The sequence below is a fragment of the Babylonia areolata genome, chromosome 24 (assembly GCF_041734735.1).
Source record: "Babylonia areolata isolate BAREFJ2019XMU chromosome 24, ASM4173473v1, whole genome shotgun sequence".
In the NCBI taxonomy this organism is placed as follows: domain Eukaryota; kingdom Metazoa; phylum Mollusca; class Gastropoda; order Neogastropoda; family Buccinidae; genus Babylonia; species Babylonia areolata.
The window spans coordinates 8,996,611-9,014,110 of NC_134899.1; the positions used below are offsets into that span (position 1 = coordinate 8,996,611).

Here is a 17,500-nt window from a genome sequence, read left to right on the forward strand (position 1 = left end):
ACACACACACCCCTCCCTCCCCAACAAAAGAAAAGATCATACATTCATACATTACTTGTGGTTGATTGCGTGCGTGCGTGCGCCACGCACACACACACACACACACACACACACACACACACACACACACATCTATCCCGCCTTCCCCTAAATCCTGTCCCTACACTCACTTCTTTCTTTACGCACGCATACAATAATTCATAGAGAGAAGAAAGACAACCATCGTCAGAGTAATAAACAAAGCACAGGCGATCGAATGAAAACATTATTTGTGCGAATTTTTTTTTTTTTATCACAGCAACAGAAGAGGGGACAAATGATTTTTTTGTGCACATTCTTCTATGCGAGAGGGTTTTACATCGTCTATCAGAAGCACATTTCTGGAGCACAAGAGTTAAGCTGAGTGTCCAAGCAGGCTCCACTCCGTAATTCTTAATCTGGTTTATAAAAAAAAAAAAAAAAAAAAAAGTTTATGCTTGGTTGATCAACGCTCGAAGTCAGTGATCACTGAGGTCATCCAGTAAGTGGCGTTACTCCGGGGGAAGGTTAGTCTGTGCGCAACACACGCATGTGATGCTTGTGAATGCGTGACCGCACGAACGTTAGCGCATAGGTGTGACCATGCCCGCGCGCCGTCACATTGATTGCAAAGTTTTAAACAATGACCTGTCTACTCTTTTGCTTGTGATAGAATCTTCCGTGTTTCCAAATTCAAGATGGAGAAAACACGCTCGCTTAGCGTTCATTAATTTTTATACCTTTCTTTTTTGTGTTTGTTTACCACTCTAATCTTTCGAATAATTAAAAAAACATTCCTATTCAAGCAGGCCCACACAGAAGGGTTTATGTTCCACACATCACAGACATGTATATATATATATATATATATATATATATATGTGTGGGGGGGGGAGGGGGGGAGGGGGGGGGCAAGGGGGGGGGGTATGTGTGTGTTTTCCCAACGTACATGCTTTGTGTTTGTTTTGTGTTTGTACGGCTGTTACACCACGTTTGCGTGCAATTAACATCACCGCGAGAGCATTCCTGTCGTTTTTACACTGCGTGCCAGTCAGTTGCACTCTGGACAGGCATTCCCATTCGCTTTTTCCTATTTCGCCCAGTTCCTATTCGTCCAACACTAAAGTAGTGAACCCGAATTGCCTATTCCCATTTCGCCTACGAACTCCGATGACTCAATGTGTGTGTGTGTGTGTGTGTGTGTGTGTCGGTAAACTGAAAAGGTGGTCATTCATTTAGAACATTTTATTCTGCTGCACGTAAAGCACGTGACATATGTCACACTGACAAGAGCACAAAACGAATCAAAACACGAATTTATTTCTTGCACAAACACGCACACATCGTGGGCGCTAGGGCGTATCCACACGTCGGTAGGTCATGCGCCCCGCAGGTTATGTATAGGGGGCCAGCAGCCACCCCCCTTATAAGCCTTCTTTAATGATGTGCCAAATCAGGCAGAGACTATCCCTCTCCAGATCGGATATACATAGTGTATTCCCCACATACGGCAGGTATTACTGGGTTACATAGTCACCTGTAGCAGAGAAGAACCTCTGGCCTGACCTGAACACACACACACACACACACACACACACACCACACACACACACACAACACACCACGCCTACACCTGTCACCTCATTCGCAGCACGCTGACGACAGTTTTCACACACAGCGACATCACAGGAATTCCCCCAGCTGTTTATTGTAAACTTCCTCGGAAATAAAACAAGGGTCACACAACGATCCAATACCGCTCTTTCAGAAATTTCAGTTCCACTGCATTTTTTTCTTGATTTGAGCTTGGCACCCTTCCCAAAAGTTTTCATGACTGCGGATCCAGCGCAAGCGTCAACATCATGGTATGACACCTTTCTTGCAGTCGTTGACAGACATGCTCCTCTTCGGACGAGGAGAGTAAAACACAAAACACTTCCGACGCAAGATCTTGTCAAAGCTTTGGCATTTAGAGATGCATTAGATGCGGATGGGATAGAGACTGAATACAAAAAGCAAAGAAATAAGGTGAAAGATATAGTTAAACAAAGTCAGATCCTTTTGAAAAACTTATCAGCAATAACAGAGACACGGCAACATTATGGCGTGCTGTTAGTGAAATTACCGATAAGCATAGAAAGAAAACAAATGCTGTCGCGGCTGTGTGGACAACGGATACTCTCAACATTTTTTAAACATAGCTAAGTCAGCACAAACATCTGCAAACTATCTTCCTTCAGAATGTTACATTACTCCTCCGTCGCTACAAACATTTTGTCAAGAGCGTCTTAAATCCAGTAACTCATTCGCTATCCCTCCACTTGCTGTTCATGAAGTTGGTTCCTTAATCTCAAATCTAAAGAATACAAAGCAATGGGTCCAGACAATAAATGCATCTGTTATCAAACTTGCTTTTCCCTACATAGTAGACTCCCTTTCAAACATTTACAGTTTGTGCATCGAAAAGAACAACGTTCCCTCTCCCTCTTCCCTCTCTATCAGTAGTGTCCAGGCCTCTCGAAAAGCACGTCCACAAGCACCTTATGAAACATATGGAGCTATATAACCTTTTTCATCCCCTTCAGTCCGGCTTTCGGCGTTATCACTCCTTTCACACAACATTAACCCGGCTTTGTGATACGTGGTTATCTGCAGTCAACAAAACAAAGATCACTGGAACAGTTTTTCTAGATTTAAAGAAAACTTTTGATATAAATAAAATAATATATATATATAAAAAAAACCTGACTGAGTATACTCAAAACCAGTCAACTGCTTCCTTTTTCCGGTCTTACCTGGAAAACAGAACACATCGTGTTTGCTTAAACGGCTCGTATTCTTCTGAAGGACATCTATATTAACGACTTGCTGATGCATATATCACCTAGCAATGTCATCTGCGATCTGTTCGCTGATGACAGTTCCCTTCATTGCAGCGACACCGACATTGATCTTGTAGAATCATCTCTACAACAGGGAATAAATGACATTTCAGACTGGTGCTATCAAAATCACATGGAACTTAAACCAACACAAGACAAAAAGTATGGCACCTACATCTAGACAGAAACACCAACGTAAACCTCTCGTTTTAAAGCTCGAGGTAAACAAGAACTCATTGAACAAGTTTGTGAGCACCACGTTCTAGGGGTAATTACTGATAAAGAACTGAACTGGCAAGCTCATATCAACCATGTATGCAAACAGTTAGCCCGAAATTTGTTCTTACTCAATAAACTTAGATATTACGTCGATGTTCCAACCAGAAAATTATTCTTCGGGCACATTGTCTTTCTCATGTCAATTATGCATCTACAGTCTGGAGCAATACCAGTCACAACCAGCTAAAAAAAAAAGTTAACTCATTGCATAGACGAGCAGCTAAACTTATTTTACCAGACCACTCCCTATCAACATATGAACAATTAACAAAACTGGAAATATTACCACTTTTCAAGCAATGCGACTGCAATAAAATGGTCCTCGTGTTCAAAGTACACAAAAATATGTCACCACCATACCCCAATGACCTTGTTCAACGGGCATCAGAGCGTTACGATTCAGATAATTATATTCTGCCTCGTGTGCGCATCGATTTGTACAAATCTAGCTTTGCATTTTTTGGACCATCTGTTTGGATCTTTCTTCCTTCGTTCATTAAGATGCGCGATTCATTACGTTCCTTCAAATCAAGCATACGAAAACTTCTGCTCTACAAATAATAGGCCCGCAAAGCAATTTTTTTTACCGGCTGAAAAAGACAGAAAATCATGATTTTTGTGAAATTTGTATTTATACCTTTACATGCAGTTAATTTATTTTATTTTCTACCTTTGTGCTTTAATGTTTTACTTGTTCGCCCGTTGATTGGATGTTATTACCTGTAACATCTGCATCAGCAAATTAATCACTTCTGTATATGTACAATGATAAAGTCGTGTTTCTCTGTTCTCTTTATATCCGCTGTTTGTTTCTCACTTCGGTCATGTTTTTGTATGTGCATAAGTGTGTGTGTGTGTGTGTGTGTGTGTGTGTGTGTGTGTGTGTGTGTGTGTGTGTTGGGTGGAGAGAGTGTGTGCATGTGTATGGATGTGAATGTGTGAATGCGTTCGTTTTATTACTTTTTACGATATTAATGATGATGATGATGATGATGATTCGTACTTGTAGCAGTAGATGTAGCAGTAGAATGCGTTCGTTTTATTACTTTTTACGATGTTAATGATGATGATGATGATGATGATGATGATTCGTAGTTGTAGCAGTAGATGTAGCAGAGTTAACAAAATTATTATTGTTGTGTCGTTATCGTTAGTGTTATTGTTATTGTTGTCACAGGACAGATTGGAAGACTAGGCGATGCCTAAAATCTTTATCCTTGAGTAATAAAGTTTTCGAATCTTTGAATCTCTCTCTCTCTCTCTCACACACACACACACACACACACACACACATACACACACGCGCGCGCGCATATTACATGTCTATGGGGCTAATGACAGATCTTCAGGTAGATGGTTGTTGATTGCAGAGTTCTGTTTAATCATACTTTATTTGTTCGAGAGACAGGGCATCGACTGCTTTGGGGAAAAAGCTACTGGCGAAATAAAAAGGATCCTAGCATAACCGTTAGGATTTTCGAGATGTCTGAAGACGTGGTAGAGACCCATGCTAATGGCATCTTCAGCTGATCTGTTAGCTCTATAGGCGAACTGGTAAAGGAATGCAGGTTTTTAGGAATTGCAGAATCAAGCGTTCAAATGTTTTCATGACGACTGATGTTAAGGCTACGGGATGATAATCATTAAGACAACTAGGTTGTGCTTTCTTTGGAACAGGAATAACTGTTGACTTCTTAAAGCAGTGTGGCACCACACATGACTGAAGGGACATGTTAAAAATGTCAGTGAAGACACGAGATAGTTGGACTGCACACTTCCTCAAAAGGCCTGGTGAGATGTTGTCAGGGCCAGCGGCTTTTCTCATTTTCAGTCGACTGAAGTGATGTCTGACTTCATTCTCTTGGACTATGAAAGGGGGAGTGGGGATGATTTTGGGTGCAACCACATCAGAAATAGATATTGGTTTGTCAGATCTGGAGTAGAATATGTTGAGTTTGTCTGGAAGAGTTCTGTCAGTGCTTTCGACTATCCGGTGGGTCATTTTGTAATCAGTGATGTTCTGCAGTCCGGTCCACACATTCCTAGAGTTGTGTGCAGGCAAATTTTCTTCTATTTTTTTCCTATATAAAAACTTTGCCTTCTTAATGCATTTTCCATCACTTCTTTTTGCCTTATTGTAGACTATTCTGTCATCAGTTTCGCCACTCAAACTGACAACAACTGATGGACACACACACACACACACACACACACACACACACACCAGGAGTTCGAAGTCTAAAACTATACAAAAAATACCTGCGCACAGGCACACGAAATAGAAAACGGAGCAAAAGTCAATAACGTAATCTTCCCTCTCGCGACAGACAGAGAGAGAGAGAGAGAGAGTAAATTTCAGACCGGGGAAGGGAGAGGAAGAGAGTGGCGTTTAGACAGAGAGGGGGGGGGGGTAATTCTATTACACAGACAGACAGAGAGAGGAGGGAGGAATCTGTGATTCAAATAACTTTAGAAGGGTATTCAGGAAACTGATTTTTATCTTGAATACTTTCTGCATAATATACAAAAGGACGTTTTGCTCCACTGGCTATGCCACAACATGATGCCACATTCCTGTCCCTTTGAAGCCCGTCCCTTTGTGTGCATTAACAACAGGTATAGCTACTCCATTATAAATCCTCCTCTGCCTGGGGCCTGTTCATCAGGCACAGAAGCAAACGACCCTGACTGAATTGACACGTGTCTGGGGCCTATTCATCAGGCACAGAAGCAAACGACCCTGACTGAATTGACACGCAACACATGCTACTGGTCTGTGCAGTTCGGCTGACTGGGTGATAAGCTGATACACGGGTCCTGCTTTCAAAGGAGCCACGAAAACTGGAGTCAGCACCAGGACTCTAACCTCTCCCGAACAACGCAACGGTGACTGAACTGAGACCCATGCCCCGAACAACTTGACCTAAAAGTTGTCAGCCAGTAGATCGTTCATCTCCATTCTATTTTCTTAACGAAGTCAGCATGGCAGATGACAGTACACACGAAGGCTCCATGTTGTCTCGTCCAACCAATGGCAGCACTGACGCCAGCGACCACCACATACCGCTAAGATCCGATCCACCATCGATGAAGGAGACCCCTGACGTGCAAGTGAAAGGTGAGTGAAGAGAATCCATGGCAGGTAGATACTGGAGGTGACTAACTCCCAATTTGTTGCATTCTAATTTAGCATGTTTATTCAAACGAAAATGGTTGTCTGTTCTGCAATCTAGGTGTGTCAGAAATGACATGCTGCGTGTCATCCGCCCTTTTGATCAGGAGTTAGGCTTCATAACGGCGCGAAATGACCCATGCTATGGACACGAACTGACCGCCATCCATGTATGTTGTTGGTGTTGTTTCGTCTGCCTTTGCATGGTTTGGGGACCAGAAACAGAATGAATGGCTCTCTGATTGACACAGACAATGAACGTGTCGTTGATTTGGTGGACCTGTCATTAGTGTAGAAATTGAATCTGTATCAACAATGAGTATAAAATTCCTCAAACTAGAAATGGACTGTGGGGAAATTATGTGTCTAGACCTGCACGTCTTTTTTTTTTTTTTTTTTTTTTTTTGGTATCTCAAGTATACAGCAGTGAAGCCTACTGAAAGAAGCATTAATTGTGTTCTACAATATTGAACTTGTATCTTTCATCAATGTATTTTCCTTTTCTTCTTCTAATGCACACATCTGCGCCTTTGACCACGCACACACAAACGTGACCATACAGACTTTCGTGCACACACACACACACACACACACACACACACAAATACACACACACACACACACACACACACACACACACACACACACACACACACACACTATTCAACACACAACACACACATAAAGATTTATTTTCACACTTTTAACTCAGTCTACCGAACCCACACCCCATGATGAATACACAGTCAGTCTTGCATAAACGCTGGCCGTTTTGTCCATTGTACGAAAATCACGCCATGTTCAGTCTGAACCATGCGTGTTACCAACCCATTCAAGAAAGATAGAATCAATAGTCTTTTCAGCTAGTCACACATACACGTAACCCAAACTGATGTGCTGCACAGCCTTTTCAGCAAGCGACACGTACGTACGCACACACACACACACACACACACACACACAGCAAATGCAAAGCAAAGTCATGGACGGGGCATGTTTTATCATTCGTGCTTTCCTTTGTGAATCCACAGGGGTGCTGTAGCAGTATGTGAAGGCGAAAGGGTAGGGGTGTTTCAGGATCTTCATAAAACCCAGGGGACCTTGAGAAGAGAAAATGGGGCCGCAGCTGGGAGAATTTAGTCTTGCTCTGCCGCTGTTTTATTTTATTTTGCTTTCTTTCCGTTTCATAAGTTTATTTTCGCTTTTCTTTGTGTAACCAAGCACCCAACTGACTTCAAAAATTGTTTCGCACACAAGCAATAGCAGATGCCACATCAATAGCGTGCCCACACACTGTTCTTAACGACAATCACTCCACACATTGCGTTGCTTGACGGCTTTGACTGAGGTGAAAACTGTGTTTCTGACACACCGTATTTAATTAAATATCTCTTTTGTTGGATTAGTTAACTACAAGTATTATATACTGGAAGAATCGTCGCAATTTCATCTTTAAATCTATACCATTTGTGTTTGCCTACATCAAACTGATTTAATGCAGTTTGTAATTTTCAGCGACATGCTCGCAAAAACTGACCCTTTTAAGGTGACTTAAATTAAGATTATAAATACATCTTAATTAATCAACACTCCATTTTATACTCATTAGAAAGTAGATGTTGAGCTGTCTCTTTTGCGACCAATCCGACGTAAATCGATTCACGAATCATTTAGAAATCTATTACTGAACACCTTGTAACAAACACAGATTACTCAAATATTTAGTGCCATTGGCCTGATTTGCTTCGCAGCACACGCGGGCGGCATTGCAGTTCGCTTAACTTGCATAAATAGCCACAGCAGGTGATGACTGGTCACTTTTCACCAGGCCAGTTACTGGCTAGAGCTTGCTCTTTCTCTGTCTCTCTTGCTGTGTCGTACACTGAGTGTGTGTTGCTGCAACAGCCAGCTTCATCGCCATATCGCTGCATTGTCTCTTATCTCTTCTCCTCCTCTTCCTCTTATCTCTTAATATTGTAAATAAAACAATAGAAAAACCCCTTTTGTGACTGGCCTGCTGTGTGCCCCTGGTCTGCATGTGGATATTTTCTATCCTTTAATTCAGTAAATCATTGTTAATTCTTTTGTACCATCCCCTTTACAATAATAAACCACTCGGGTACATGGCTACATTTGTTTTTCTTTTCATTTCTTTCATATTATTTCCTTTTCTGTTCACATGTACGTATGTTTACTCGTCAGGTTTTTTTCCCAGAGACAGCTCTTCTTATATTCCCGTGGTTATTGTGTGTGTACATAGCACAGCACTAAAACGGCACTGATTAAGGTCATAAATGACATGCTACTCACCTTTGATTGTGGTGATGCATATCTACTGACTCTACTTGATTTGAGTGCTGCTTTTGACACGATTGATTATTCCCTTTTACTTCGTACACTCATAACATTATGGCATCTGTGGAACAGCCTTGAGTTGTTTTCAGCGCTGCCTTATAGGTCACACTTACAGTTATTGTTAGTGACTTTTAATCTGACCCAGAACCTGTTTACTGTGGTGTACCTTAGGACTCGGTGTTTGGCCTTGTTTTATTTATCATATTCATCAAACCCCTTTAATTACTCATTGACAGTCACTCCATTTCAAACCAGTCATTTGCTGATGACACTCAATTATATATTTTTTCTCCTCCTTCAGGAATAGAGCATACTGCAGAGGTCATGCAAAGTTGTATTGGTCAGGTTGATCTTGGATGACAGATCATAAATTAAAATTAAACGATGATAAAACTGAAGCCCTTCTCATAAGCTCAAAGAGATCATATCCAGTTCATTGAAAGCCATCTACCATTCGTGTTGGAAACTGATATTTTGTTCTCTCCTTCTGCAGTCAACCTTGGATTCATTACCTCTGATGATGTCTCTTGATAATCAAATCACTCACATCTGCAGATCTGCCTATACTGCTCTCCGTCAGATCAGTTCCATTCGTCACTCCCTGACAATTGCAGCAGCTAAGACGCTTGTTTGTGCTTTCGTCTTGTCAAGGCTTGATTATGGCAATGCTCTTCTTGCTGGCTGTCCTAAGCGATGCTTGGACAGGTTGCAAAAGGAACAGAACTCAGCTACAAGCCTTATCCTCAGGGCGAAAAAACGAGACCATGTCACGCCTCTACTTAGAACTTTATACTGGCTCCCTGTTGAAGCATGTATACATTATGAATTCTTTCTCTTCTGCCATAATTTCTTTTCAGATTCTTCAAAAACTATATTTCCGATCTTCTGTCTGTCTACTCACCTTCTCGGCCTCTTCGTTCGTCCACAGCAAAAACTAATTCTATGTACACCAAAGACCCGCACAAAGATATTTGGAGAACGTGCTTTTTCTTTCACTGCAACCAGGCAATGGAATTCATTGCCACTCAACATCAGCCAAATGCCAAAGCATTAAATACATGTCTGTTTCAACAATACAATGAACAGTGAATACATTTCTCTTAATGTGACACATGCACATATAAGAGTCCAGAAGGCAGTCCGACAAGGCCAGCAGGGGCAGTGGACAACATGGGAAAATGCACTTTAAAGGAGCCTCAGCTAGAGCGACATGTGGAACATGGTCCCTCTGAGGATCAGCTTCATTCTAAGATCTGTGTACGACATCCTTCCCTCGAATACAAGCTTGGTGAAATGGGGGAAAGCAGATGACCCTGCGTGCCCACTCTGCCATGGCAAACGAACAGTGGAACATGGAGACGGGGAGGCACAACCAAGTGCTAAAAGAAATTTCACACGTAGTAAGCACTGTCCAAGGAGCACCAGCCCCACCAGAAGTTCCAGTAGAGTTGCGCTCTGCAGAAGGCAATAAAGTCTGGCCAGGAACAGCTGTAACATCCAAAGCATGGAAACGTGGGCTGCCTAATGGTGCCGAAGATTGGGAATGCACAGTTGTAGGTACCAGAGGGGAAACACCCGGCAATCATCAGCAAGAGAGGCATGAGACTTGACATAGTACTTCACTCCTAGGCAACGAAACAAGCGATTCTGATTGAGTTCACTATGCCATACGAAAGCAGAATGGAGGAAGCCCACATCTACAAGACCGAGAAGTATGCTAGCCTGAGAGAATCTGGCTTCCAAACGAAGTCCTCGCTATAGAGATTGGTGCAAGAGGGTTTGTGAGTGCATCTGCCCACATCCTCATGCAACAGCTGTCGATTTCTGGCAGAGAGATGAAATGGGTTCTCAAGGCAATGGCAGGAGCAGCAGAAAAGAGTTCCAGCTGGATCTGGTTGAGGAGGAATGAAAGTAAACTTCCCAACTCAAACTTGGCGTACGATAGCTCAGTGGTTAAAACATCTGCCAAGAAAATGTGACTCAGTCCTGAAGTGGCGATCACCCTGGAGGCGCGAGTTCGAACCTGCTGAGAACCAGTGTGTGTGTGTGTGTGTGTGTGTGTGTGTGTGTGGTGCCTTGTTTGTGGCGTGAATGATTAGTGGGATCTTGAATCGTTTTATGCCATTTTTATCAGTATGTTTTAAAGTGTTAGATATCTATTTGTTTTACTCAAAAGCGCGGTGAGCCTGCAGTTGAAGGCGGAGAACGGCGCTATTAAAGCCTCCACATTATTATTATTATTATTGTTATTGTTATTATTATTATTGCTGAGCGAGGGTCTAGCCTGAAGACACAGAGGCACGGATATTGATATAATATTATACACTAACAAACGGGGTAGGGTAGGTATGGGTAATTGTGAACAGCGTGCAATTACGAACGATTCGTATACCGCCCCACTTCGAACCGTTCTTAACGGTTGCATTTCACAAGTTAACGTCTGCTTCGACCTTTTTCTAATACCTTAATGAATATCCATTTCCAAGAATCAGTCAAACATCAGCTATTTCTGGCTGTTTACGCGCTCTTTCTTCTCTTCGCGCACCACTGCCGACCAGAGTTACAAACGTGCTCTCGAAATCCTAAAATCAATGGAAGCAAGTTGTAGGACTTTGACTTTGACACACTGTTAAATAATTGATTTGATCGGATATGTTGAATGCGCATTACCAGTGCTGGGAGAATCGAAGAAAGCATACCGGTGACAGTTCAGCATGTCACTTTTGACACGAATCTGCAAAACAGTGTCGTTTGCAATTAGACCATAGGATATTTTGACGAGAGTCTATTTTGCGAACGATGCTGCACAGTCACTGAGCACTCCCAAAAGGGTGTTTTTGTGTGCGGTGCGGTGTGTGTGTGTGTGTGTGTGTGTTTAAATGTCTGTGTGTTTGTGTGCATGTGTGATCAAAACCAACAATACAACAGTCTGGTGCGATGTTCCAATAATGTGTAATGTCTAATGAGTTAAAGATCGGCTCCAATTTCAATTGTCTACATGAACCCAAAGCCATCGTTCGCAATTAGACTTGCCCGCTCGCATTTGCCCTCAGGCACCCCTGCTATTTCAAACGTCGACAAAACGTTGAAAATAATGAGCAGGCGAACTTTTGGTAAGTTGTTGAAAAGCTGTTTAGTTGAATAAAAACATATACGCGCACGCGAGTATGTGTGTGTGTGGTGAGGGGAGTGACGGGGCGAGGGGCAGTGGAGAGTAGGTAAGGGGAGTGTCGGTGTGGGTATGTGTACGTGCATGCCTGTGTGCGTGTGTATATGCATAATATTATGTGTGTATGTGTATGTGTGTATGTCCGTGTGTGTGTGTGTGTGTGTGTGTGTGTGTGTGTTACAGACAGCATCCCGTTACAGAAGATGTCTTGGAAAGGAAAAGAGCTCGAAGCAGAGGAAGAGGCGATTGACAACGAAGACGATGAATCTTCCAAATGGGTAACACACGCACACACGCTCACTCATACCCACACACCCACATATATATATATATATATATATATATATATACACTCACATACTCATATACACGCACACTCAGACACACACACTCTCTCCCTCCCTCTCCTCTCTCTCTCTCAGTGCGACTGTATCAGAAAGGGCATAGAGAAGAACACTGACTTCTGAAGTGATACTTAAAGTGTGAGAGAAGACATTTTTCTGATGTTTAGAGAAGCAGAGAAGACTCGGAGATGTGCGCTTTCTAGTGTCTATTCGCCCAGGGACATAGATCTGCGATCTTAAACAAATGACTATGATCGAATTGGTTTGTGAAATTGAAGAAGCTCAGATATACACAGATGTAGGTTTTTGATAGAAGTAAAATGCTTCTGGAGTTGTTGTTGTTTAGGTTGTGTGTGTGTGTGTGTGTGTGTGTGTGTGTGTGTGTGTGTGTTGTTGTTTTTTTGTTTTGTTTTGTTTTTACATTGATATGCTGATACTTCGCGAACACTGCACAAATGGGATGACATATTTTGTGAACTTTCAATGATGGAGTTGTGAATGTTTCACTAAAACAGTTGAAAGACTCATGAATACTGCACTCACTGACTTGAAATACTCGCTAACATTGCACTAGAGGGGTTACAACGCTCGTGAACATTGCGCAAACACAGTTGAAATGCTCGTAAATATTGCATTGAAACATTTGAAATGGTCATTAGCATATCATTAACAGGGTAGACATTCTACACTAAAGAAGTTGGAATGCTCGTAAACCAAGCATGAAAAGAGTTGACATATTCGTGAATATTGCATGTCAAACGCGTGCTAAAGCGGACGTGCACCCTCTCCCCCAATGCCCCACTACAGACGCCACAACACCAACAAGCCCACACAGAAATAGATTTTCACAACGCATTCAATGTACTTAATTATGTAATTGTATGAATGTATTAAAAAGGAAAAAAAATAATAATGAAAAAAATCATTTAGAAGGAACAAAAACAGAAGTATTCATATTTCCTTCAACAAAGTATCCAAAGGATACTGATGGGTATGGCCACACAGCCAATTACTGAAGAACCACTTCAAGTTTACTTGGGGGGCCCTCATCTCAACCCCCACTCCAACCAACATTTAAACACAGATGACCAACATTAAACGCAGGTAAGCATCATTCAGTCCAACACTTTCTCTCTCACTCTCCACAAGTGAGTATCATGTATATGTGCGAGTATGTGAGTGTATGCGAATATGAAGTTGACTAAGTTTCAATTATTATCACACGCACACAACTAAATAAAAGTATAGGTTACTGAAGCACAAATGTCAAGAGGGAAATCTGACCAGGAGTCCTCAGGAGCAGAAAAGAAAAAAAATATTGAAGCACTGAATTGTCTTTCCCTTTTGAACATGGAAATATCACTGTCAAGCATGAAAAGGTGAAATCCTTGAAGACGCTGGCGGGCTGAAGTAGTGGTCCTCCAAACCCAGCGTCAGTAGCAACGTTGGCAGACCCGTCGCCGGTAACATGAGGCGGGTGGTCTAAAAATAATGGAGCTGGAGACCAGTGGAAGATCCAACACCACGAAGACGAACATTGGACGGAGTCTCTTGGTTAGAACAGTGTCCAGGAAAACTTCGACCAGACGACAAAAAAAAAAAAAAAAAAAGTGCAACCACTGGCCTACGCACAGCGAGTTGTGTGAAAAAACAACTAAAAGTGCCTAACACAGAAACGAAGATACACCGAATGCTGATATTCCCATCTGGCGGACACTTGGTCGTCTACAGAGGGAAAACAGAACAAAAAACAAACAACTGCAGCAGCCAAACGCCGCTCTCCTCACGACCTTCTCCAAGGACACTTTCCCCGATATCCGTTAAACACCTACGTCATTCTACAAATACGTCATACACCAAAACTTTAAGAAAAACGTAACACATAAATTGTGTCACAAAACATTGTTACACAACCAAGGCACGCCTCTGGCCCTACGACCAGCTACAAAGAGAAACGTGCATGATAAAAAGCCTGAGCACAAACAACAGCAACACACCCGCATCAAGAATAAATCCCAGCGGTACACTGCACCCGCCAACTTCGCCTGCCGAAAAGGGGACGATACGGATTCGAACCCCCATCTGAACAAAAATATATAATAAAATACTGCAACCACTAGGTCGTCCGTGACATTGCATTAAAAAGTTGAAATACTCACAGATATGGTATCATAAGTGTTAGAATACTCGTGAATATTGCTCTGCAGGAATGGGAAGTGTTCATTAATATCATATCCGAAAAGTTTGAATCATCGTGAACATTTCATTTAAAGAGTTAAGATATTCGTTAACATTGCACTGGGGGTGTTAAAATGTTCAAGAATGTTGCATTTAAAGAGTTTACATGCTCGTGGATATTGCACTAAAAGAGTTTGAATGCTCGTGAACATGATGAGTTGAAATGTTCGTGAACATTGCACTGAGGGAGTTGAGTTTCCAACGTCTTCTTTTTCCTTATTAATATTATTATTATTACTATTACTTTTTTATATTATAATTATTATTTATTTATTTATTTATTTATTTATCTATCTATCTATCTATGTACGCTTGTAGTTGACTTCATTACGTTTTTGCACCTTGTACATATTATTAGTAGTGGTAATAGTTATTTTGTTATGTATTTATCTATTATTTATTCAACTTTTTTTTTCTTTTTCTTTTTTGTCTCTCAAGGCCTGACTAAGCGCGTTGGGTTAAGCTGCTGGTCAGGCATCTGCTTAGCAGATGTGGTGTAGCGTACGTGGATTTGTCCGAACGCAATGTCGCCTCCTTGAGCTACTGAAACTGAAACTTCTTTTCCAGGTAAGGGGCATGTCGTATGACGATCTGCTGACGTCACTAGGGGAGTTCGGATGGCGTCAGAAGATGGTGACTGTGTGGGTCAGCTTTCACGATTGCAACCTGGGCATTCAGCTCTTGTCCTCTGTCTTCATCATGGCCGTTGTGTCACATCGGTGTGTGTGTGTGTATATATATATATATATGTATATATCTTTGTGGTGTGTGTGTGTGTGTGTGTGTGTGTGGGTATGTATGTGTTTGTGTGTGTGTGTGCATATATATGTGTTTATACATTGTGTGTGTGTAGGTGGGTGGGAACATGTGCGTGTGTGTGTGTGTGTGTGTGTGTGTCTGTGTGTGTGTGTGTGTGTGTGTTGGTCTTAGATATTATGTTTCTTGCAGCTCAATGGTAAAGAGATAAAAGTAACATTTTTTAAATGGAAGGTGAAGCGGGAGAGCGAAGTGTGGCAGGTGTGGCAGGTGTGGCAGGTGTGACTGTCTCCGTGTCTGCGTGTGTGCATGCGTGCTTGTGTGTGTGTGTGTGTGTGTGTGTGTGTGTGTGTGTGTGTGTGTGTGTGTGTGTGTGTGCGTGCTTGTGTTTGTTTATGTCTCTGTGTATGCGTGTGGCGTGTGTGTGTTTGTGTGAGTGCATATCATTGTATAATGCTTCTTCACCAACCATTGATCCATGACTGGCGTATTTCACCCTTTAAATGACGAAAGATTTTGTTAGTCTGTTTACTATCATGGTTCATGTTAGTTCTACTTCCGTGCTGGAATATACGGATGAATTTTGTTTTTCTTCTTTTTTTTTTAATTTATTATTTTTGTTAGAATATGTAGACATCTTGGATCACAGGTCCTTGAATCTTGCTACGTGACCAATGACCTTGCTGAAACATCATCACCATCATCATGGCCTGGCTTCGCTGACGAAGATCTAGGAAGGGCGTTGTCCACGTCTGATGCAGGCACGCTCATGGCTGACAAGGCCAATGCGGGAAAAGCAGAGTCGGCCGCAGCGGTTGCAAGGGAAAGTCTGGTCTGGGTTCGCGGCTGCAGCGTCGTGGTTCTTCCTCCTTCTGCGTTTGTCCTCAAGGCTGGCCCTGCGGTTGTTTTCGAAGGAGGAGACAGCTTGGTGGATGGTGCGTCGCCAGGTCTCTCGATCAGCGGCTACTGCGGACCACTGGCGATGGTCAATGTGACAGGCACCGAGAGCTTTCTTCAAGGAGTCTTTGTATCTCTCCTTGGGTGCTCCTCTGTCACGGTGGCCAGTGGACAGTTCGCCATACAGCGCGATCTTGGGCAGGCGGTGGTCCTCCATCCTGGACCGTGCCCTGCCCAACGTAGCTGGGTCTTTAGCAGCACTGCCTCGATGCTGATAGTCTTTGCCTGCTCCAGGACCTCGACATTTGTGATGTAGTCACTCCAGTGGATGCTGAGGATGGTGCGAAGGCAGCGCTGGTGAAAGCGATCAAGCAGTCGTATGTGGTGCCGGTAGGTGACCCAGGTTTCGGAGCCATACAACAGGGTGGGCAGTACAACAGCTCTGTACACGCTGATCTTTGTGTCTTTCTTCAGGTGTTTGTTGTTCCATACTCTCTTGTACAGCCTGCCGAATGCGCTGTTTGCCTTTGCAAGTCTGTTGTCGATCTCCTTGTCGATCTTGGCGTCAGACGAGATGGTGCAGCCTAGGTAGCTGAACTGGTGGACCGACTTCAGCTCTGTCTCACCGATGTTGATGTGAGGAGCGTGGAATTCTTCCCGTGGGGCAGGCTGGTGGAGAACTTCCGTCTTTTTCAGACTGACTTCTAGGCCGAAGAGCTGCGCAGCCTCTGCGAAGCAGGACGTTATACGCTGCAGGGCCGCTTCTGTATGGGCGACGAGGGCAGCATCGTCGGCAAACAGAAGCTCTCTGGTGAGTTGCTCCAGTGTCTTGGTGTGGGCCTGTAGCCGCCTCAGGTTGAATAGGCTGCCATCAGTGCGGTATCTGATGAAGATACCGTCGTCGTCGCCAAGATCTTCAGTGGCCTGTTGGAGCATCATGCTGAAGAAGATCGTGAAGAGGGTCGGCGCGAGGACACAACCTTGTTTCACGCCATTTCCAATTGGGAAGGGCTCCGAAAGGTCGTTGCTGTGTCTGACCTGTCCACGCTGTTCCTCATGTAGTTGGATGACCATGCTGAGGAATTTTGGGGGGCATCCTAGACGTTTCATGATCTCCCACAGACCTTTTCTGCTCACGGTGTCGAAAGCTTTCGTGAGATCGACGAATGTCGCATACAGTCCTTTGTTCTGTTCCCGAAACAACCCTCTAAAGAAAGACAGGTAGGGAGATGGAGGGCTAGGGGTGGGGGTGGGGGGATGATCATCACGAAAAAAGAGTCATCTTGACCGAACAACCTGGATAAAGAGAGTATTTGCTTTCAGAACTTAATGTGACCACAGAGTTTCCTGGTCTATTCACTGTACAGATGTACCATACCAGGGTTTCCTG

The 17,500-nt window shown here is 43.0% G+C and overlaps 1 protein-coding gene across 1 annotated transcript in view; it reads left to right on the forward strand.

Moving 5' to 3' along the window:
• Positions 1-17,500, forward strand: part of LOC143299160 (uncharacterized) — an 84,557-nt gene that overhangs the window by 56,072 nt on the left and 10,985 nt on the right. Inside the window, exons 14-16 of the mRNA XM_076612289.1 lie at positions 6,101-6,297; positions 12,059-12,153; positions 15,025-15,176. Of these exons, the coding sequence (XP_076468404.1) occupies positions 6,101-6,297; positions 12,059-12,153; positions 15,025-15,176 (444 nt within the window). The remainder of the gene's footprint in view (positions 1-6,100; positions 6,298-12,058; positions 12,154-15,024; positions 15,177-17,500) is intronic.